This window comes from Zootermopsis nevadensis, unplaced genomic scaffold (genome assembly GCF_977971745.1).
Source record: "Zootermopsis nevadensis isolate Lab colony 2312 unplaced genomic scaffold, Znev_1.0 Znev_ptg000018l, whole genome shotgun sequence".
Lineage (NCBI taxonomy): Eukaryota > Metazoa > Arthropoda > Insecta > Blattodea > Termopsidae > Zootermopsis > Zootermopsis nevadensis.
In genome coordinates, this window is record NW_028259150.1 from 2,658,316 (window position 1) to 2,683,869 (window position 25,554).

The window sequence follows — 25,554 nt, forward strand, 5'->3', positions numbered from 1 at the left end:
ATCTTACAACTGTAGCCTTTGCCAGGCTTTTTCGTTCTGTTTTTAATTTGAGCTCCTCCTGTCTGATCGCTGACAAAATCTGATGTTACGTGATGTTCATTGTCATAACGCACTTTTTCGTCTCTAGTGCCTACAATTGAAAAAGAGAAGTCGAGAGACTGTTACTTCAATTCGGATAACAATTTCGGATATTTTTTCTGGGTTAATTGTGAGGTTTGTTAATAATAATGTCTTTTGGTATACCTAAATAATGTACACTTGGTGAAAACAATGAATCTGTCTCAATTCTAAAGCATTTCGACGATGCCACATTATAATTAGTGTTACTGAATTTATAGACTTGTTAAAATATTTATATCTATTTATAGTTTATTTAACGACGCTGTTTAGTAGCTGAGACTAATCTCTTTTAATTTCTGGGGATTGAGGTTAGTGCTTTCTAACGGACCCATATGATTAGGTTACTCCAACATTTTCATCAGAGGACGGAAACATATTCAGCGTTCGGAACGCAGTGCCCAATTCAGAATACTAGAGGATGAACAAAGTAAAAAATCCGGTAATAATGGCGAGTCTTTTATGTTAAGAGAATTAAAAGAAGTTTAAAAGTTTCTTAGAATATTTTGTATAAGAATTTGTATAATAATTAAATTGGATGTTCTGAGAACTTATTCAAGTTTATTAATCAGCTTATTTGTTTCTGTTCATTAATTAATTCTGCTGTTTGAGTCAACATGCCTTGTTCACGAAAGAAACTCTCATTAATAAGAAAAAAACATTCGAACTGTTTCGTATGCTTGTAAGTTTAAAGTTTTTTTAAAAAAATTATAGATAACGTTCTGTTTATCTTTTACTGTTTTGTAGATACATGATTAATAAAAGATAATATAAATGTATAAAATATTACCGGGAAATCAGCCGCGTTAACTGGTTACCGTAGTAAACCGACGTTTTGGGAACAAACTCTTCAGTGTTCTGATGTAACTGAATCGCCTAGCGACTTCCGAGGATCCAGTCACATCAGAACCCTGAAGATGGGGACAGATTTTGTTCCCGAAACGTCGGTTTACTACGGTAACCAGTTAACGCGGCTGATTGCCCAAGAAGATTTTATTGATTGTAATCGCCGCGAAAGTCTCAAATCCTATAATAGAAATCTGTTGAATTTGGCCACTGCTGTCATGTAGCCCTGCGGTAAGGCATGCAGGGAAAACAAATTGTGCTTAAAATGGACATGAAACTTTGTGTAAAAGATACGTAGTAAAACAAGTGAGGCCATGCAGGACCGATGCAACAAGTGCATTCATGCTTTTGAAAGGACGAATAGAAATGTTTCCCGAAATAAGAAAACAAGCATTATGTTTGAATCGTAGAAATAGAAGACATTCAGGGCAGTATCTTCGTACCTAATTTAATACAAATACACATTTACGTTGCAAATACTTACCGTGTTCACTATTTTTCAAAACAGAAAATTATGGAATATTTTGAAAATCAACTCCCCTCTTACCGACAGGCTTTAGGAACCATAGGTTTTAAAATATCAGTGATTTTTTTCCAGTAGTTTTTGCTTATAACGTATCTGAGGAAGAACTGACTAGAAAGTATTGCTAATTTTTTGTTTCTTAAATACTTACTGTGTCAGAACCACTTATTATTTTGTTTTAATCAGTTGTTCTTATAAGAACAATTTCAAGTAGGAAATTGGTTTGTTGTCAAATGTTATGCCTAGTCATTAGCGTGTAATATTTAAATGCTGCGTTTTAGTTTGCCGTAAAATAACCCGCTTTTAGAATTTTATACTTAAATGACGAGAACAGAAATTTATTTTTCTTCTTTTCTGAAAGGAGTTCAGTTGTTTTCAACAAAACTTTCAAATAGTTAGGGCAGTAAAATAATATGAATCGCAATAAACACTTATAGCATATCGAAAACAGTCGTTAATGAAGTGAGTTTGAGGTGTTGAAGCTAGTATTAAACTGTACGCTGCAGTCGACGCCTTCCAGACAAAATGGCCTGTTCATGGCTGTGCTACCTACACCTTTAGTGCAGTGACTGTAAGTAAATGGCGCTGACGTGTCACTAGCAGCGGATGGTTATGTCTCTCCAACCATGAATTCTAGTGAACAAGCTTTGAATAAAAGGGTTTAACTAGAAGTGATATGTTATTTAAAGGAAAGGCTTCATTTACAGCACTGCACTTACAAATATGGTCAAATCTGTGTAAGGGTTTTTATTACTGAGAGATTCACGGAACTAATTTTCACATCTTTCAATCAGCACTTCTTCCACTTTCAGTTACATTATCGATGTTAAATAAATACACTTCTCAGTTGTTATGTCATTTAACTATCCAACGAATACAAGCTGAATATAAAGACTCATTAACGATTAAATCACTATTTTATATGGCGATCAAGTGCAGTTGATTTATGCTTACCACATTAAAGTATAATGGTAAGCAAATGTCCCCAACTGCTTCAACAATAATAATTCTTGCTTTTGAATTTTTGGATCTGATTGTTACTGTAAATAGATTTACTTTCTTAAACAGTGTTAAGGTGATTATTGTAATGGTGAAGAGGTGTGTTTTCTTTGAGGTACGGACTGGAATCATAAATATTATTTAGACAAGTTTGGACTTGAAAGGGTTAATGTAGTTTTTGTAAAATATCTTAGCATTTAGAATTAATGACAACAACGGATTGGCTGTATGGAAAAAAAAAAAAAAGACTAAGGAACGAAAGTAGGGTAATTAGGAGGATGCATTATTCAAAGAATGGCTTAAAATGCTTAGATGATATAAAAACAAAACAGTTATTGTGGTACAGAAGTGTCCAAAGAATGGCAGACAGATGGCCGAAACAAGTGCTGGAGATGATACCAGCAGGGAGGAGAAGATAGGTGGATGAAGGGCATCAACGCACGCACGCACGCACGCACGCATGCACGAACACACAAACGCATATACATTATATACAAAAGTGGGTACGGATACATTAAAATGTATATTTTGTGCAACATTTATTTCAGTCTTAATAAAATATTTGAAAGACACTAGGATAGGATTAGGCAAACAAAATACATTTATATCCTCTTGATTATTACACCGAATATTTGTTAGATACTCCCAAATATTCATTACCCATTTTTTAAAAATCTGTTGTTTTATATTTTAATCAGAGCCTTCAGTGTTTGATTTTTGCAGTAAAGGACTTGCTGCTTCGGTGTCACATTGTGCTGACTAGTAAATATGGTTACGAAGTTATTTGATGATGAACAGGACTATAATCCGTTTATTGGTTTTATTCCAAGGCGTTGAACGTGTGCTGTTGCGTTGTGAAGCACTAATTTATCCGGATTACAAAGTTAGCGGCCGGCCGTCCGTCAGTTTTACAAAACATCCCACTTTACATGCCTTGTTATGTGATATTACATAACGTGATTATAGAGGCTTTATGTGGAATTAATTTTGTTGGTGTTAGGGTCTTATCTCAAATAGACCACTTTAAGGTAATTTCATACCTTAATGTAATATTCTGATTTTTTAAAGAAATATGTAGTATGTATTGAGGTGATTACTTTATTTCTACGATTCAGGGGCATTCACTTAAAATTTAATTGTCTTCCTCCAATTAGTTGCTGCCGTCCATTCTGATGAGACACGTGTTTTTCGTTACATTTTTCTGTCATTCGAAATATCAGAGGAGAAATACAAACCAGATGTTGTTGTAAGCAATTTAAACATTATAATTTTAAATTTATTTTCATAATACTATATTTATCCATCTGGACTGTTATTCATGTTGTGTAATACTTCCACGCTGATTACATGTAGTCCTAAGTGGCTATTTTGATTTCTTCAAAACGGCTTTAAATAAAAGAAGTGTCAAAATTTACTGTTAACACCTACGTCAGAAATCTTCATTGAGTCAATGTTTAATGGATAATAAATTAGAAAGGATAAGGAAGTAAGCTGTCGTGGCCTAATTTAAGCGATGACCCCTAGGCCTAGACGTCCGTTTCTTCTTCTTGTCATAGTTCTGTTGCAGGTGTTAATTTATTTTCTGCATCCGTTTGTGATACCCAACTGAATGGGACAGGAATAAGAGTTTTAGTGTCTTTCTGGATAACATAGTGCCGAAAGGTATTTGAAACAATTTATCCTAGCTCAGCACATCATCTGGTTTCGTTGTGTTACGCTACATATCCATGTTTCTAATACTGTAGATGCTTAGTGTAAGTTATAAGATACTGAAATGTGTGCGCTATGATTAAATGGCGTTTTGTATGGAGTTCTGTCTATTAATTAAATGCGTTCTAAATGGTAGGTTTAGCTCTTGTATGTCTACACGCACGAGATCCTTTCTGCTCTTCTCAACTTTCTAAGAAGTGTAACGCTGGGCTTGTTCGAAATGGCTTCTCTTACCACCATCGCTGTTACGAAGCTCTGATGGTTCTTTGTATTGCTTTCTTCCTAACACATGTCATGCTTCTGAGAAACCTTAAGAGACAAATTAAGATAAATTAAATTCTATAAATCTATGACTGAAGTTAATTTATATAGTACTGACGTAATAAATTTAAGATCATAGCTATTATTAATATTTTTAAGTACGATGTTATGTAACGAGAAATGTTATAGGCTACAGATTTATATAGATCACCTAGTAAACTGTCCATTGTTTCGGCAAACATTCCAGCTGCCATCTTCAGCGTTAAGATGACAGTTGCATAACCACAAGCCGAAGTTGTACATTGTGAACACATTAGGACATGAACTATTTATTTGATGATACTGTCACAGTCTGGTTGTGTTTATTAGTCTGTGAATAATTACACTAGCTGCGAAGAGTACTAAAACCTTCTGATGTCCTTTGTAGACGCCACCTGGTAGATTCGTGTTACTAGGTGTTGTTCTCTTTTATACTGATGTAATGGTAATTATAGACATTTTTTGACCTTGGCGAGTTTATATACTTTGCCGGTTGTTTGTATTTGTCCTCTTTTTGTATTCTCATTTGTCATTATTATTATCACTGTTATTATTAATTGGTCATATATCAAAGATGTGCGAACTGGAGAATTTACGTGACGTGGCAAGAGAGAGAGAATTATTTCCTGTGAAGTTTAAATTCTGTTAGATTATGTACCTGTGGGTCAATTCAAGTTAACACTCTTTCCTATCATCTAACCGTGTTGGTTAAATAAGTGTCAAGGACAGGGAGTAATATATTAGGCTTTATTCATATAGCATTGAAAAGCATTCATCGTCCTGATGACGGAGGTAGTATGACCTCCGAAACTTTGGTTAACATCGACCAGACTACACAGCGCAACACCCCAGAAGACAGAAATCTTAAACGGATCACATAGTTTAAAATACATTAATTTGCTCTTTATTTAATGGAGTTCACGTGATGCTGTAGACACAAAAAGTTGTCTACGCTTTTATGTTCAGAAAAAAGTAGCAGGATATGGGAAGAGCAACAGGGGATCCGATCTGATTAAGACACACTTCATTCTGGAGTGACTGGAAATTCCGACAGGAAATGGAAGCCTTCCTGCGCTGCCCACTTCTGTCGTAGTTCCGCATACTTTACATATCCGTAATATTTATTTTAATGCCATTCGTTGTATCAAATAAAACATTACCTTTATAACTCTTACATCTCTTTCTTTTCAAGGATTATGCATGTTACAGAAATTTGGGGACCAGAACACCTAGAAACAGGAGTTTGTGGACTTGAATAACGTTGAATAGGAATCGAAGCGTTTGAATATGATTTAGCATGATTTTGCGTATTTGATACTTTGATTTGACTGTCTAATTTAATTTAGGATATTTCTGATTTATAGATGGAAATTTTAATTTTTTGTTTGCCTTCAGCTAATATGCATTAGGAAGTACTTTGTGTCCTTTAAATGATGCAACTAATTTGTAATGTGTTCTTCATATGCACTGAATTCATCTCGTGTTGAACGCCTAGTCATATTTTCGCGAAAAACTTTTATACTCATTGCAGTGTCTTCCACATAATTTATTGTTTTCTACGTTTTGTGGTGTCAGTGGTAAGTTGATGTAGGATGTTTGCGTCAATTGAGTCGCCGGAGTTGTTGCATTATTTACTTGAGATAAACGCTCGCTTACATTTCCAGTAATGGGCTAAACCTTTTCTGAGCTCCTTATTTCTTTCATGGTAAAAAGAAATCAGTTGGAAATGTTTGTTAAAACGAATTGTTTCTTTTGTAAAAATCGCCAATCACAACGATAAAAGCGACATTAGCGGAAAAACGTCATAATTCTGTAACGGTAACGAATCAGAAGAAAAAAACATTTATTTACATTTTATGCTACAAATGACTGTTCAATAGCTCCCTTAATTATTGTACTGGAGCTTTGAATGACCCTGCATGGCGCATGTAACGTGTGTGTGTGTGTGTGTGTGTGGTTTTTTTTTTTTTTTTTTTTTTTTTGATGAAAGCCAATCACAGTGGGGCGTGACCCTTGATCGCTCGGACTCTTTGACCGTGGGTTTGATTACTGCTCAATGCAAGAATGTTTGTCCTGTCCAATATAAATAGAGGCCTAGCGACGGACTGATCACTCTTCTGTCTAAATAGATTAAGAAATCTCACGTATGTGAGGCGGCCTTCAAGGACTGTAGAACCATAAAAAGCATATGGGACTTCAAGGGCTTTGCTTATCGAGAGGTTTTTATGGTTAACAATTGGTCGTAAAGAGCGAGTACTTAAGCACAAGACAGTCGTCTTAGTTATAACGTCATGTCCTACAAAGAGTAAGCATATGAAGGAAACTTTATTGCTCGAAAGTTGTAGCCTATTTGTTGGGCAGAAGATTATGGAGGCTCCGGTTTACCGTAAGAACTCCTTTCCACCGGGAAGTCGAAGGCACTATTTCTGTGAGTTACGTTAGCATTTTCGTCTCTGATACGCGACGAAGAGTTCAGTAACCTACTGTAAATTGAGAGATATGCGAGGCAAACCTAAATGTAAGGCGTTGTGCTTTTTCCATACAAGCGAAAGCTTCTAGCCTATAACCACGCTTGGTAAATAAACACTTTTAAAACCGAAATAGCAGGCCTATCTATATTCTGCAATAGGCGGTTCCATAGTAAGTTTTTATTCCTGGTAATAATTCTGCTGTTACTGCAGGTTGCCAGCCAGCGAGGGAATTCAGTTTGTGACCTTGCCTGTCCAAGCAGAATTTGTGATAGGTAATAAGAAGTGCTTTGTGGCAATTTTATCCCCGTTCTTCACTCCATTATAACCACCTTCCATATCGATATATTTACTTATTAACTGCAGCGGCATTAAAGAACCTATTTGTCAGCCACAGGACAACATATAGCCTATTAATTTGTATAAAAGTAACATACGAAGTTGTAATTCAGGCCTTTACGTGACTTACAAAATAATTTTGATTAATAAATTCTTTTATATAATTAAGCCTTAAAATAAACTCTAATTGGTGAAAATGGACCACGAGTAATATTAGCCTTCTAGAATTGCCATTGTTCAGTTTATCAGCATTACGCCAGCATTTTCAAGAATTTTTCCACTCTAACTGTGTGGTAAAAATGAATCCATGATTTATATCATGTTCAGGCCTACTTATGGAACAGTTATTAGATGCAATGTTACTCACAGCGTTGACTTAGTCAGATTTTTGAACGTGGATGAAATTGTAAGAACTCTATAAATTGTGGACGTAGAGATGTTATTTCAAATGTGTGAACACTGATATTATGAATTTTGGTAGCGTGAATATGCAGTGTTGTCTCCTAGATTGATCTGTTAATTAGCTGAAATCTTATGATTCTGGAGATGTTCTTGAACCGCTGGTTACATCACGTTCTGTACTGTGTGAGCTAGATCGGAGATGCTAAGAGGTGTGATGTGTGGTGTCTGTCAGTTGGAGTGACAGTGGAGTACAGAGGGAACCGAACAGGAGGCATAAGTAATCATGCGGTTGTAGGTGACATTCTCAAATGGTTTTCTACCGTAGATCGCGCTTAAAGGACACCTTCACAGGTCGCACGTGCTTAAAATAATCAATCTTACTGATGATCGTCCTAGAATTATTTCTCGACTGTGCATTCGCTGCCAGGCCAATCATTTTCCGGCGAACTTGTTCATACTGACCTGCCCCAAAATCTTGCTGCATAAAACTGATGGAAGCAAATTGACGTTGATGTCATTGTAGTAGAGATTGATTTTCATCTCTTTGTAAATAAATGCCAAGCTATTAGGGTCCGAAGAATGAATGTTTCTGCAGAAAAGCAAGCAAACGTGTGCGTAATCATAATTTGTTACCATGTTTTTAATTTCTTAACACAGCCTACTGAATTTAACGTATGTAATTCAGTGTTTTGAGAGCTGTTGCATTGCAATAAACTCGGAAAGTTGATTTATATTTCGCGCAATCGCCATTTTTAATATTTACTTGATATTCAATTTCTTAACGTTTTCAGTTTCAGAGTCCTGCAGTGGTTGGCACGTGACTTATTTGTCCTTCAAACGTTTATATCATTGGCATGTTGAAATTGTTCCAGATAAGTTGGCCTACTCAAAAACACATGTAGACACACCTGGTTTTAATAATACATTTTATAGGGCGTTTAATTAAATTCGACAAATTTATTCAAGCATTGTCAAGAGAAGTACATGAGAGACTGATTTTAAATTATCGTAGTCCTTTTATACAGAATCAGAAAAGTTGTAATAAAACAACGGAGAGACAGCCAGTCTTCGAAACGAAGTAAATTTTAAAGTTTTAAATTTTCTTAAATATTTAAACATCTGACAACAGACAGTGCCCTACCAAAGTATCATAGAAATACTAGTGCACAATTTTCCAAAAATGTTATAATGACGTTTCTACAAATTTAAGCTCGGTTTGTTTAACAGACCTTAAAGCTTTTGTAAACGGACAGATATACAGCACCAAATGATGGGATAGTTTTGAACGATTATTTGGTAAAGATGTGAGACATCGTTCGTGGGCTAATTTAGTATACTTAGCCAGGAATTTACGTGATGTGACTGAGGAAAAGGACAAAAAACCTTAGGATATCCCGAGATTTTAAATCGGGACCACGACGGTACGAAGCAGTAGGGCTACACGGCTGACCGTAACACGCCTTCAACAGAATTACCGTTTCGAAATTCCAATTTAAGTGTCCTTGTGAAAGTAATTGTTTCCATCACACTGTGAACATGCTTCTCTTAATTGTCCGTTTGAACTCAAAGTCTGTTTAACAGAACAGCATGTGATTTTCCTGTTTGTTTACGAATCCTACCATAACATCAAACAGTAACCTGTAATAATCATCAACATTAAACAGGTTCATATTTATTTTCGTCCGTAACAGAATTGTTGTACGGTACATTGAAATATCTGGTATGTTTTAATCTGTATATATGCAATATTATAAAAGATCATAACTAAAAAATAGACAGGTACAGTGGTTCTCCTTCAAGCTGTCGTGTGGTTATCAAAACTAACAGCAAGTGATTAGCCGAATTGTAGGACTATTTGCGTTCCTGTGGGTATTAACAGCAACTTAAAAACGAAGCAAACAATTTTCGTTCAAATCATGTTAGAGAATAAAGGACAAGGCTATAATTGGTATTTGTTAAGCATCACACATATGAGGTAATGAAAGCTCCACTCTTTCTTGACCTCGACACTAGATGGAGTTCGACAATATATAGACCTAATGAGCAAGGTATTTGAATATTTTTGTACAGTTCTTGTTTCTCTTCTTGTATATGATTGTTTTGACAGCAACACAACACCAATTTAATTTTATGAGACTGCTTCTAAAATCTAATTTTATGTAGATATTTGACAAAAGAATCGGTGAAGAACAATATCGAAAAGAAAATATGACGCTGTGTTTTGTTATATCGTCCACTTCTTTCTCTGCGTAACTGTACTCTTTGATATTGGGGTTGAAACATAAAATAACAGCAAAAATGTACCTTTCGAAGAAAAGCTGTATGTTATGAACATTTCCAGATATTGCTGTTGACAGAACCCGAATTTAATACAGGTTTCATCAAATTCCAGTCGCTTCCAATCTCTAAATAATTTACTGTAAATATCAAATGTTAACATTTATACCAGTTTGCTCATCAGCAATTTGGACCAATTAAACCCACAGACACAACAGTCATTTCCCTTTTATAATTACCTCACACAACGTGGAATTATTGATATAGTGCCTATTTATTCTGCTAAATGAAAACGAACGGGCATTTTTTTTTTTTCATTCCAGTGAGCAACTGGTTTTGGTACGGATGAATCCCTGACCGGAAACTGTAGGCAGAAGATTTCAGTATGTTTGAGATATACTTGTCCTTTAGTATAATTTTCATTAAAATATACCATTTTTTTAAATTAACGCAGTAACAAACCTTTATCTTCTTGGTTTTAATGAATCTAATAGCTGGATGATTTGTGTGTATTTCTTATGATGAATGGATGAATGTGATAGATCATCCTGTGTTTCTTGGAGCATACTAAGCTTTCAGTGCATGTAGTTACACACAAACACACACACACACACACCTATTATTGATGTAGAAGTAGCACTGTGTAGACTTGTAATGGACATAATTTAAAATAATCTACGATAAATTCTTTGTAAATTCCTTCCTGAACAGCGTTTCTGATTTTATTTTATTTATTTTTATGCTATATGACCCGTGCAGTTGAAATAACATCATTTTATGATCTAAGAATCAACTTAATAATAACTTCTCTAGGATTACAAGAGACCAGTTCTGGTATCACGCTACAGCTTCAAGAAATAAATAATACGCACAAGAAGGAAATTACTGATGCGTCCTGATGATCGAATACGTAGTTAATAATTGCTGTACAAAAGATTAAAATCCCTCCCACGGACTGGATAACTGTGGTTCAATTCCTGTTAGGCTTACATACTCGAAATATACATTTACTAAAAGAAATTCTTCCTTATTCTTCATACCAAAATTATTGAAGAATACTCGACAAAGCCTACTTCAAAAATAAATGTACAAAATCTTGTCACAGGTCTTTGTAAAGTAGTTTAAGTTCTTGTAGCCTTCTAGTAGACTATTAATTTTACGAATGTTACATATTATCTAGAAATAATAGAAGTTAAACACTAAATTAAAACACCATTAACGAATTTAACCACTTTTGAAATTAATAGCTTTACAAGTGGTATGTAACTGAAAAAAATAGACCGTCGAATTAATTTATTTCCTTGGATGTAATCCGTGCCCCTTCAATCCGTACCCTATGTATAGGACTCGGCGAAATCCACTGCGCATTCAGTTAGCACCGCCAACGTCTAAAAGATCGGGCAATACTCGTCATTTTATAATTGTATACCCCTGGAAAAACAGTTACGCTGAAATCACGTCATTATATATCAACATACACACACGGTAGCATTTTGTTGGACGCGTCAGTCAGTGGATACAATTGTTGCTTTTCATTTTGACGAGATTCACTCATGCGAGTCTTGCAAATAGCCGCCAATTAGGGGCACGTCACACCTGTACGATTCCATTCCGTGTATTTCAGGTACCTCTAGTACCCGCACAATCAGTGCAACATTAACATAAATCCAGTAACTACAGTAACTTTCAAACCGACTACTCGCGTGGCTGGGCTTCGCCCTGACGATGGCAACAGCAAGCACATCAAAAACGTTACTAAACTTCTACTAGATTACACCGTGAAACAGTCCATAAGACAGCCATCTTCAATATTATAGTGTCGAATTAACCTTCTATTGTGATAATGGCGGCAAATAAATATAGGCCTATGAGTTTAAGATTTTTTCAAAGCGACATTCACCTAGCCAAATTTAGGCCCATATCGTGACTGAACAGGGGAAAAGTGAGGGATCGATGGAAGGGTTGTGTACAAATGAAATTTAAGATGGTATTGAATGGCTAGTAGCTTAGTATTGGAAATGAAACAGTCGTCGCTTATTCGCTTGGAAATACTGAGGAAAGGTACGTAGAAGCCACACTCCCATTTGGATTACTGGACGTCTTCTTTAATATACAAGCTGGAGTGCTACTATTACTCCAATACTCCGCCATTACATAAGACACTTCACCTTACAAAATTCTTCTAGAGAGAGATACAATCCAAGTGCCATTTTGCTCTTGTTGATTATAATAAATGCTTTCTTTTGTTCTGAAACATGTTTACGCTTTAAATGAATGCATCTGTTCTGTCCTCGATTTCCGTATCCACTATACTTCCTGCTACTCTCCTACGGAATGTAAGCAAAAAATACTAAAGGAAGACACACACATCAGATGTAACTGATGCACATTATTAAATAAACTACCCTTATAGCTTACCTACATATAATATGCTTCTTTGACAGAAGCATGGTCTTTGCTGCTGGGTTCATATAAATTGATCACCGACGCATTGTGTAGTAGCGTATATTTCCTGCAATCTGTCATCTGATTCCTCAGTTTCTAAAACATGGTCTTTACAATTCAACCCACTTCCCTTAAATACGAAACAGGTTTGGTTGAAACGTTACATAGGTCTGTTATATTTTATTTTCTTATTAAATTCTTGGCAAAGAAGAAAGTCTCAATATTGGCATTCGTTTCTTTATTTTAGCTGCTTGACACAGAATCTTTGTTGAACAGCCGAGTGTTATTCAGCTTGTCAAGAAGTTTCCTGTTGTTATGGAAACACCTGTTACATCGCTATCTGCACAGACGTTGCTGAACCCAGTTTCGAGCCAGTTCAATCCGATTAGCACCTTCACAGTATAATTAATTACGTGCGATTAATTTTAATGCTCTTTCCACCTATGTCTAATCTCCCAAATCGTCTATACTATTCAGAGATTTAAAAGATAATATCGAAGGCATAAATTATTTCACATACGTGTTACATTTCCAGCCCATCGCATCTTTTCTTATTTAACCGCTGATAAATTTAGGCGAAGAGTAGAATTTTCAAGCAACGCGTATTTGTAATTTTCCCCAGTCTTCTTTTGCCTTTCTGTTTATCCAACTAATGAATTTTATATTCTGCGCATTTTAGTGGAGGCGTGTGCTATAAATTCATTAAAATAAATTAAACCGACTTCATAGCCATCCAATATCTTCATTGTTAGGGAAGGATACAAGGACGTAAGTCTAACATAGCACAAGTCCAGCCAGAATAAATTTCTGAAGGTATCAGTTCCTTGTTTCAGATAAATTACAACGTAAAAGGGGACACTAATATTTTGTTGACGTTTTTATAAACAAATTCAGAAACGGAATTAATAGAATTTGAGTACAAACACTATAAAAGAGTGAACTATATTAAACCTGTGCTATCAGCCTGTATCTACCAACTTTAATAGGCCTATATAAGTGTAAAGTTATGTTGATCAAATACTTAAGTTTTCTGTCGTGGAAACGTATGGGGGTGTGGGAGTATAAGTCCGCGCGTTAGCCACGGAACGATGCGGAGGTCAACTTTATTACTGTGTTTATATCCAATGTGGAAAGAGGAATGCAGAAATAGGCGGATCACCTTTTAAAATAGCCTGTTTTATGAGGATAAAAAGATCCGAGTCAAAAAGCACGCCTACAGTTGATGTCTAAGTCATCGTGTCAACCTTCTTAAGCCCAGTAGTAACTGTAGGCTTGTGTACCACCTGCTTTAACTCCCAGTAACTATATTTGCCCACAAAATTAATTTTTGTGTTTAGTCTTACTTTTCATAAAAGCAGCTGTAATGTCCTTAAACAGCATTTCTCAATCAGCTGTCTTCTGGGTTGCAGCGCCGTGTAATATGGTAGAAGATTACTAACGTTTCAAAGATCCTTGCTGCTTCCATCATCAGAGCGACTCCTCAGTTCTACGATTTTATCAGAAATTGCGCTTTAACCTGGCTGTTGTGAGACCGATATAACGCGCATCAATAGCCACTTTTGCTATTTCGCGCAGGTCGGACATTCTACGTCTCTTTTTTATAGTTAGCACAAGTTTCTTGTTCGCTTCTGCAAAACTTTTCACTTGGGCCCTTGACTTCTTTTTGTTACACTAAGCTGTGAAAGCCACGACAGAAAGCGGTAACGAAGATCGACTGACAGCGATAATTTTGAATGTAACCACGCGACAACCCTAGTTACCGCGCAGATAATAGACACCCACCTTCTTACTTGAATATTAGTATAATCAACTGGGCACTACACTTTACAACAAACACTAGCAGATTGCCCGCAGTATTACTGCGGAGAAGTTAGACAAATATTTACATTTTATGTCTCTTTATTTCCCGAAAGCTTATCGCAGGCCTGATTATTAGATACGTGTCGTTCAATATCATAGGAAAAAGTAAATATTTCTAAACTCAATATTTTCTCCAGGATTCGAACTCAATATGGATCTAAGGTTTATAATCTTTGTTACTATAATCTCCCCGCCGAAAGAAATAATTTTGTTCTTGGTTCCGTTATTCTGTAGCGCTTAGATACCCAGTTATAGACCAACGTTACAGGGTCTCGAACTCAACATCGATTTGTGGGGTCATGTTATTTGTCTCGTAATCTCCTCATTGAAACAAATAACTATTGTGTTCGCGCCATTATTTTATCGTGTTTGTATATAAGATGATATGTAGGCCTAATGTGTGTTATGTTTTACCACCTCTTCGTAGACGTTTAGATGGTAGACCCAAATAGTACCCTGTAACGTGAAAGAAATGGCTTGAGAATTCAAAAATATTAAATGATTATACAATAAAACAATTATAATTTTTTCAAACACAGCCCACACGGACTTGTATTCAGAAAATATCGTCTCAAGTAGTCTATTATTTTATAGGCCACGACCCTGAATAAACTAACGGGCCTATACGGTGTACAGCGTGAGTAAATTTTTGCAACCTGTGAACAGTATGCTCGGAAATACACATGATTTTGTACCTAACACGCTCTGTATATCAAAATATACGTGAAAATAAATTAACTTTGGATTTCGATCTGTTTGTGGCTTCTCAGCAGCTAAGCTGTGTAAACAAAAGAAGGCATTTGATTTCCAATTTAAATTTAACATGGAAAGGAATATTAGTTTAATTCGTGATTGTGCATAAGACGATTGGGCCCTGCAGCTTGTATTGTTCGAAGTGTCATGGCAGACGTGCAGCAGCACCAAGTGCGTCGCGTTGTGACGAGACCAAGCTGGAGCACCCAGCAACAGCCTCAGGCCAACGGATCCCCAGCGGTTAGCGCTGTACGAAGGGACTCCACATCGACACCCGTGCGCCAACCATTGCGACCAGTCGAAACTTGTGACCTCACCTGCAAGGTAAGGCTCCGAGGCATATCGGGACTGGTTTGTGGCTTGTTTAATGGTGTTCTGTCGGTTAATTCCGCTGTTTGTTTAAGCCCGCCATTGAACATTATCTTGCGCCAGTTGAGCCAAATTCACATTCACGCCATATTCGTCTAAGATCTGTATTGGTGTAATCCAGTCACCTAGATCTTCATCTCCATAGAGGTCTCACCGACAGAGATTTTCGGTTAAAATGTATTAATTTCTCATCTGCCCATTTGTGCTACGTTTCCCCGACTTGTACTCCCCCTCGATTAAATCATTTAATGACACTAGATTCAGCGTGAGCCATAGTGTAAATCAACTCAGTATTAACTACGGATTGAATGCGACTGGAGTATGGTTGTGATTAATGAACTGGATTGATTTATTCTTACGTTATTAGCGAAGTCTTCCTGCTGGGTAAGTTATATGATGACGAATGAGATGGGAGGTTCATAAGTGATGAATAGGCAAGGACTTTGAAAGTCTTTAGTTAATGTCCTTTGGATTACAATGAATTTATAGGTCATTCTTAAAAATTAAACAGAAACATTATCATCGGTAGACTTACAAGTAAATGAAGATATAATTTTTGTAGTGTATCTGACGTTCCTATATCGAAGTAACATTATCCTACATAAAAGGACAATGTTTACGAAATTAACGCTGCATTTCTTGAAATGTCGTAGTGACGTTATTAAATCTGTATAGACAGTGCAATGTATTGCTTATTTCCGGACCTAATACTTTAAGGCAGGTTTATATTTAATATATGCCATAACTGTTGACGTATGTTTAAATTACTGTGTCTCATTGACAACAGCGTTTACTTTTGTTTGAATTGAAACTCTTGAAATCGCCTTCACGGAAATATTAGACTCATTATTTTAGATTTACGTGTGTGATAAATATCAGGGAATTAAAAGAATTTCCGTAAAATTGATATGGATTTCGCATGAGAAAAGCCAGGAATGGGTTTTTTTAGTGAATGGGTTAATGAGTGAATGTATACAGGAAGAACCAACGGCTCTGATTAGCTGGTCGTTTCGATGTCTTTTTATAATGTGTATTTGCTTGTATACAACATTCGACCCTGTGCCTGCCTGCTTGCTTTTCCTTATATTACATTTAGAACGATCAGTAGCAAGTAACTTCTGACGTCAGTCGGTGTGTACCAAGCAAATTGCTAGACATTACTGTTAACACAGGTGATGCTTCTGGGAGATTCCGGCGTGGGAAAGACGTGTTTACTGGTCAGATTCCGGGACGGCCTCTTCCTTTCCGGCAACTTCATCTCCACAGTGGGCATCGACTTCCGGGTGAGGGCACTGCGAAGTCTGCAGCGGCCATCACAACCTCTTTCTCCTCCTCCAGTAACAATAACTGATTATCAGTTTCACCGTCACATAATTATTTTGCTATCTACTTTTCAATCCGTTACATCTACTGGTGTGACATTCATGTTATCATATTTGTTTTTGCTTGCTCTAAATCGTTATTTCACATTTCGAAAAAAAATCCTACAAACATGTGGAAAAATGAAGTTGCTTCAAATATTATTTCGAAATGCGCCTAAATATTAGAGCACGTTTTAAGTCGTGGTTTGAAGACATCAGTGCGTTGTGGTGTAGATTATCATTGTCTGCCTTCATTTTCTTACAATACTAACCACTCCTCGTTTCTTACTCACGCTAGCTGACAATAAAGTTAAAATATGAAGAAAACTCTTTATAATTCTGCTAAAATAGAGGCTTCGATTACACCATCGCATACGTATGAGTACTGCACTTTAATTTCATGGCCCTTAAAAACGTTATCAAGAGCTTTTACTGTAATATGCAATAAAATATATGCTTAGATATACTAAGCCAGGTTTTAGTCTAAAAATAGACTTATATATATATATATATATATATATATATATATATATAAATGAAATTTGTGTAGAATTCTGTGGACGTCAATTTTAAATGCAGGAAAGAAAATGACAAAGGTCATGACTGTCATAAATAGGCCTGTCTTAAGAATAATTTCCACTGAGCATAGACACATGACGACTTTACCTTCTAGCTGATAGCGGATGAAAATTTGTGCTCTGTCACCATTACTTGTGATATTTACGCTCTGATTTCCAATTGACAGCAGTTACGTATTTCGGCTGGGATCATATTTCTGTCCCAGAAGTGCTCGAAATGGAAAATAAAATTGTATGCATGAAATATGTATGTGAACGTTTGACACAGAATTATTTTGCTGTTTTTAACAAAATATGCATTAGATACGTATCCAGTATATATATATCGGAAAGTGACATACGGATATGACTGCAGCCTAGTTACCTGTAGACCCTGTACTATTATTTTTGTCAAATCAGATGTGTGATTTTCCACCTTATGAAATTGGTAGATGTTAATTGCAATTAGCAAATAATTTGGTTGACACAGTGTACGATTATGTTGCTTGTAAACGTGTCTACTTTTCAGAACAAAGTGGTGACAGTGGACCAATCAAAAGTGAAACTTCAGATCTGGGACACAGCAGGCCAAGAGCGCTTTAGAAGTGTTACACACGCTTACTACAGAGATGCACACGGTAAGAGGAAAGAGAGATTTCTGCTCCTGTAACTTCTGAACTCCCAAGTTACGTTTCATGTTAAATGGGACACCACCAAAATTGTTTTCCTACGATATATTTTTATGTTGTTTTAGCGAAAAACTGCGTGTTGTTCTTCCACGTCACCTCTTCCCATGAGATTTTTTAACAAATATTTGTGCGTGCGTGCGTGCGTGTATATATATATATATATATATATATAGGTCCCTGCTGCATCCATCATCAGGGCGATGAGTCAGTCATCTTCGGACTCACCGCCGAGAAAACCTCAAACCTATACAGAAATAGGCTTGTCGCTAATAACAGCTCACCGGGCACAGTCAAAGAATGAAGAAAGTTCCAGTTGCTGCCCAAATTCGAAATACTCTACTGCCTCTTCTGGAGTCCGTGTATTTCAGATAAATTTAAATCAGTGTTACAATTTTCGTAAATTACTAATCGATGGTGCAAAAATGATTTATTTAGGAGGCATAATTACCAAGATACACATGTGTGTCAAGGTTAGCATTACCGCTTCGAATTCGGGAGGTCATGGCGAAGCAGATATTTTCACTGACGTTTTGTGTTACTTTCTTCAGTCCCTTCAGTTAAATGCCGAGTTAGGCATCAACCGCTTCCTTCCGTATCCTTTACAGTCATTATTCATCAGCGATCCTAATACTCGATGCCATACATTCTGTGTTTCTGACAGCGTCGTCCATAAGTAGAAAACGCACGCACGCGCACTCGTGCAAAAGTCTAAGGTGTGGTTAATATATAAATGATGTTTAATGTTTTCCTTTCTAGCCTTACTGTTGTTATATGACGTGACGAACAAGACGAGTTTTGACAATATCCGAGCATGGCTTGGTGAGATCCGAGAATACGCACAGGACGATGTGGTTATTATGCTATTAGGTAAGTAAATTTAAAGCCATATCTCTCACTAAACAGGTAGCTGGCTTATCATAACCTATCGCAATTCTGTTCTGGAAGATCCACACAATTCCTTTTTAATCTACAAATCCACGTTGAATTTTTTTGTTGTTATTGAAATCCCACAAATAAAATTATAGCTATGGTTTGTTAACGGGAGAGCCAACTATCCACAACAAAATTTCCCTGGGACGTCAACTAACAAGGTGATGACTTTCTTACTTTAAAAGATGAAAATTATAAATGTTTTGTATTGTAGTATGTTTTCATAAATTTTGAGTGATGTTGCATCATATCTAACAAAGACCAGCGATTCAGACTTGAACAGAAGGGTGTCTGGCTTCTAAGCGCCCCTGCCACTGCCTAGGTATTAAAGTTCCTGTATAAATCCAATCAGTGTTATTGTACAGGAAACAAAGCAGACTGTGGGTCTGAAAGGGTGGTGCGTAAGGAGGACGGGGAACGACTTGCAAGAGAGTATAATGTTGCCTTCATGGAAACATCAGCGAAGACAGGACTCAATGTTGAACTTACATTCATGGCTGTTGCCAGGTAATTACAGTATCACTATATTAGAAATGATAGAGTTTCAAATTTCACGAGTGAATTTAATATGGCATAACCTAATTACATTTTAAAATTAAGAATTTCATCCAGTTATGATGAACAATGGAGTAGTTTCTAGGAACAACTACATAGGTTCAAAATGAGTAATTTTTAGTTTATGGTGCCATCTTATGCGTTACCCTAAATGAACAAGGAGACAGTATAATTCCAGCTAAAATTGAATTAGTCTAGAAGAAAATAAGTGTTGAAATACGTGTGTTCTTCCGCCTGCACTGCTGTATTTTTCAAACAAAATCAACTTTTGTCCATTTATTTTTGTCTTATTCCTGTGAAATTAAACAACATACCTGTAACTGTATTTCAACATTCTAACATATGAAAATGCATTGATACAAATTAAAAATATTTCGAAACTTTCGATGGTTCCAATGTTGAAAGGTTTTACATAATTTTATAGAGAGTTTAATTTTTGGCTTTTGTAATTGTTCTCAGAAAGTCCTCAATTGTAAAGGCTGTTCTTTGTTGTGAATGTTACTTTTGTAAACTTCTTTCTTCGTGCCTTTGTAGGGTGAAGTGGGAATCTCTCAGGTTTAAACTCTCCAAGGGGGAAATCTTGTTTTTTTGTTGTGTTGTTTTTTGGTGAGGGGTCTCTCCCACATACAGGTTTATAAGAATGAAATTTCATTTGAAGTCTAATTTTAAGAATAAGAAATGCTTAACAAATGGCTGAAGGACTCGTTGAAACAAACAAAGTTCGAAGATGACAAATATCAGATTACAAAAGTATCATTATCCTCCTTGATCCTGGATATAACATTTACTATAATAGGATATTTCAAGTAACAGTTCTGTTTTGGTTCTGTGTTGCTATTTATTGATGCCATTTATTTTTTACAGGGAGTTAAAATCCAGAAAAAGTGGAAATTCAGATGAATCAAAATTCAATGTTCAGGATTACGTGAGAGAACAGTCACAACGTGGCTCTTGTCCGCCCTGTAATACATGAACGTCGGGAGATGGAAATGTTGGTAATATATTCTCTGAGAATTAACATTTGCTTTGAAGAGTGCAGTTTGTAGCCATCTGGTGTACAAATCATGTAAACAGACGCTGATTACTGTTTTAGAGAATACAGAGTCTCAAATATATATATTTCCATGCTTCATAAACAAATGATGGATTGATTTTAAAATATGTCTATAAATTTTGCAGCGGCGAGTGATCTGAAACCTGGAGTATTAAAGAGATTTAAAGAAAGGATTCTGATTTAAAAAAACTGCATGGTCTTATTTGGCCGGATGACATTTTGTTGGTAAAATTCTATTTTTGGAAAGACATTTTATTAGTTAATTATACATTTATAATCATAAGCTATTTATTCACACATATCATAAGCAAATTTTACAATACATAATACTAAGTTGTAGGATATTCCTTGCCTATTTTATATTTTTTGTTAAACATTTAACTTAACGGATGATATTCACTGAGAATCGCTTAAGAATCGACCAAAAAATCTTACCCTCATCATACTGGTAATTAATAGCACAGAAGTGATTTACGTAATTTGGCCCATAACCATGGGCATTCAGTACTTAGCTATAAGTCATTTGGAAAAAAAAAAAAAGTATTTTGCAGGGTAAGAGACCAAACAACATTTCCATACACATTAAAACTATTTTATCAGTCAGTATATTTAAACACAAATAATATGTCTTTGCAGTTTTCAGGTGTGTAAATATTATATTTAAATTTGTGGACAGAAAAAAACATTTTGATAATTATTTTTAATAATGCAGGAAATTTCATTTCTGGATGATGATATTGTGTCATTTTGATACTAGTTAATGTACATACTTCACCATAGGAAGACAATGCTGAAGTTGGCAAAAATTATAAACACTGGACAAGAAGATTTCTGTCTTCTGGGTTGTTGCGCTGTATGAATCGCCCTGATGACGGATGCAGTATGACCTCTGAAACGTTGGTAAACATCGACCAGACTACACAGCGCAACAACCCATAAGACAGAAATCTTCATACTCACCGCTGTGAAAACATCAAATCTTACACTGGACAAGAAGTTTCTTATCTTACAACTACTATGTTCGGTATTGCGAGTACTTCTAATTAATACACTTAATTATTATGGTCTAGGACTCAAACACTGCAATGGATATTGTTGACCCAAAGGTAAAGTTGTGAATATCCAAAAATGCAATTTTTAGGAGAGGCAAAAATATTTGTTGTCAAATAAACAATTGTTCAATTTTTGCTTAACCAGCAGTAGAATGTACTTACCTCCTAATAAACTTTTAATAGAGTCATTAAAAATATTAACCTTCTCAAAAGAACATGAATGAATGCATCCCTTGCAGCATTTCATACCAAAATATAATTCTTAATGCTGATTTATATCAGCTGGTCAAATAGCATCAGCTTCAATTTAAATAGTTCAACAAGGGGTTAAATTGTGTAAAAACTGGGAACACTCAGAAGTAAATTTTGCAAAAATGTGTATCCTCGTATGGATTATATCTCTCAGATCTTATCATTTTACAATAAAAAGAGTGGAGGTTACCAACTCAGGGTAAGACATCTCACAGAAGAGCTGTGTTATGCTGCATGCCTCTCCAGCATCGTATACACATACCTATGTCAATAAAATCTTTTCGGGAAATCAGCCAAATTAACTGGTTACTGTAGTAAACCAGTTAACGCGACTGATTGCCTGAGAAGATTTTATCGATTGTACTCGCCGCGAAAGTCTCAAATCCTATGACATACCTATGTATTAGGCTGATGTTGCACACAATGAGTTAATGAACATGACCCATCAGTGGCAGAACATCCATCAAATTGTTTTGGAGAAGGCTAGCTGTCCTGCGGAAATTCTGTTATAAAATGGGTAGCAAGTAACTTTATGGAGCAGTTCAGATATACATTGAGATTGAAAGGAATGTGTATCAAAAGCAGAAGCGTAAGTGTTTTCCTCATAAAGATTACAGTGTCATTCAAATTTGATATAGCCTTGCATTGTCAGACCAGTTAATTTCACCCATTAGTTCCTCTTACAAGTGTAGCAAAATTAAAAGGGCCCTGCCCCTTCTAATGTAACAAAAATAGGAATATCTAAAATGCAAAAGCCCAGAAATTAAAAATTGGTCGATAACATCATACTTGGTGCTTTAATGAAGTTAACAAAGGGTTAAATATTCTTTAAGCACTATATTTTATGTGAGGTTCTCACATTTTAATATGAAAGTTGAGATTTCATTGCAATGAGAGTTCAGATTATGTAATTCTGGACTGTGATGGCATGTCTTCTAGGTGCTTACCAACATTTCAGAGAAACATCTTCAGATGAAGACAATCCTGAAAACCACCACATGATATATTTTAATAAATGAGGCAAGGAAGGAGATAATGAATTTGACTACAATTTATAGCATTAAGCAGAAAGGGGTTTAAATAGCTCACATCTGTATTAAAACTAAAGATTTACTTCGTACAGCAATATGTAACAACTATAATTTGAAGTTATGGTACAGTATTTAAGTTACCATCAGTTCTTAGAATCTTAAAAATTTGAATACCCTGCAGTGTACTGATATACTAAATCATGCATTCAAACAAAAGTGTTTACACTTGAAAAGTTATGCTTTATAACAAACCTTTGTCTTATGAATTGTATGATTTAATATAAGTTTATTTGTTTGCCACTGATGATGACCTCTTGAGGTCAAAATGCATTTGGCACTAAGTGCCTTTTCAAGTGTAAACAGTTTTGTTTGAATGCATGATTTTATACAGTTCTTAGAATACAACACTGATAAGAGATATTTTTGTTCAAATGCAGGTCCACTTAAAATTAATAAAACAGTAAATTTAGTGATTTATTTATAAAATAAGACACATGCATTTTTATACCAACTCAGTGGACTAAAAGTGCTAAAGATAATATTATTTATCCTGGGAATCAACATAATCTTTTAATACCCTTTGTGGCCAAGTTTTGAATTACATGTATAAAGAAAGTGATTTACGTGGTTATTAAGCCACAAAAAGTTAATGTAAACAATTTAAATGCATTATCTAAACTGAAATGATAATTGTTTTACTTTTTCTCCGTTTATTGTTCATATAACAATGAATGACAAAAATACACTATTAATTTCGTGTTGTTATTCAATGCAGACATTGAAGGTCAAAGATGAGCTAAACAGTCATCAGGCAAGTCAGGGATCCAAAAATTCCCAGTCTTTGGTAATCACTTTTTGGTTTAAATGTCTGGAAGTAATCTGTATATTTCACTTTTTATTCTTCTTTTACTATTTATTGAAAGTTTACAACTTGCTAGTACTTCAGAGCCACAAAACAAATCTTTCTTCAGCCTTAGTGACAACAATTATGAGTACCCATGTTGGGAAACACTGCATTGTGTTGTTGATATAATGCATAACAGATGTAAAACAATGAGAACTCAAATAATGATTCTCAAAAAATTTAAATGATTGATTCATTACACTACAACCATCTTGGGGGTTGTCCATTGCCCAAGTTATATTTGGCACATTATGCATAATGTTTTGGGAGCTGGTTCTACTATTACCTTCACGTGATTGGTTATCATTACACTGGCAAGAACTGTATCTGTGTGTGTAGAATTATGTATAGGGACCTACACTGCAGGCAGTGGACAATGCCCAGCATATCTGTGTTGTAATACAAATAGTCTCACAAAGGTATGTAATACAGACAGATGTCTTGTGTGTATGTAAATCATTAACATAAATGTTATAAAATGTGAAATTAAAAAAAAATTGTTGCTGTGCTATATGTTGCTTACAAGCATATAGAGTGGTTGTACAAAGTGTTTTAAGAATTTGTACATAAAAACTATAACATATATAAATAAATTTTGATCAAGACAGTTGAAGAAAATGTTTTAGTGTGTAAGTTATTAAGGATCTAGTACTGAGAACAACAATACATTGTACAGTATTGATATGGTAAGAGACTTAGTTTGAGAAAATACAACTTAGATATGTGTATCTTATAAGTTATTATTAAGAGACATCTGTAATTGGATAAAATAGGAATGAATTAATCTAAATACTTATGCCAGTTTCATTTTACATATTGTTAATTTCTGTAATGTGTAAAAGTGTTGACATAGTGTAGAATGATAACCTCTAAAGAAGTTACACCAAGTTGCATCTAGTACATGCTACTTTTTTCCCCTCTCACTACAGTTTTATCAACTGCTTCTCATATGAACCTTTTCCTGTTTCTTTTCAGCTCAAGTTATGGTTACACAGTTCTGTACCACTGGCTCTGGAGATCCGTTGTCTCATTCTCACTTTCACCATATTATGATCGCTGTCACATTCCGCTCCTCTATATGTCCTTACATCCATGACATCAGAGGCATATCTCTAATTGATTTAGACTCACAAAAACAACAATTTATTTTTCATTTTGTAACCAATAAATTGCAGAACACTTATCCTATGAATATGTAACATTCGAACCATCAATAATTATAGCAGTGTCACCATGCTTATATCAAAATTTCATTTAAAAATATATCCCTTCATACCATTAAATGTAAATAATCCTTTTATATACTGCCAGCATTTAATCATTTTGTCTTATTACATAAATGCATATAGTTCGATCTTTATTAGACCAAGTTGCTATACAATTGCTAATCCCATGCTCAACACTGAAACCTCAGGACCATTCTTTCAACTGTCTGCAGTGGATTATTCATCATGGCCTTAGATACTCTACATGTCAGAAGGCTGAGAAGTCCCATGTTTTGGTGGCAAGGGATTAAGTGAATTATCTTAGATTCATTCAACTTTACTTTACATTACTTCTGTGAGTTTTCCTGGGGTTTAATCTGGGCTGTTTCATTGCTGTTTATTTGAAGACAAACATCATTTTCAAGATGTTCTGGATTTGCTGACATTTACACTGTAGCAGCTTCGAGGCTGTTTGAACAAGCCTTCAAGATATTAGGTAGTAGTAATGATGACAGTCAATTATAAAGGAAATAATAGAATAACTTGGAGAAATATG

General features: G+C 35.4%; 1 protein-coding gene across 9 annotated transcripts in view; it reads left to right on the forward strand.

Moving 5' to 3' along the window:
* Rab26 (RAS oncogene family member Rab26) overlaps positions 1 to 25,024 on the forward strand; it is a 71,852-nt gene extending 46,828 nt beyond the window's left edge. For 4 of the 9 annotated variants that reach the window (XM_022059925.2, XM_087351092.1, XM_087351098.1 and 1 more), the window contains 4 exons: positions 17,856 to 17,964; positions 18,772 to 18,882; positions 19,311 to 19,452; positions 20,365 to 24,690. In XM_022059925.2, coding sequence (XP_021915617.1) covers positions 17,856 to 17,964; positions 18,772 to 18,882; positions 19,311 to 19,452; positions 20,365 to 20,473 — 471 coding nt within the window. In that variant the 3' untranslated portion in view covers positions 20,474 to 24,690. Of the gene's footprint in view, positions 1 to 15,166; positions 15,364 to 16,580; positions 16,692 to 17,855; positions 17,965 to 18,771; positions 18,883 to 19,310; positions 19,453 to 20,364; positions 24,691 to 24,768 lie in introns of those variants that run through there. The other 5 variants (XM_087351095.1, XM_087351094.1, XM_087351097.1 and 2 more) reach the window with 3 other exon arrangements.
* Positions 25,025 to 25,554: the final 530 nt, after the last annotated feature.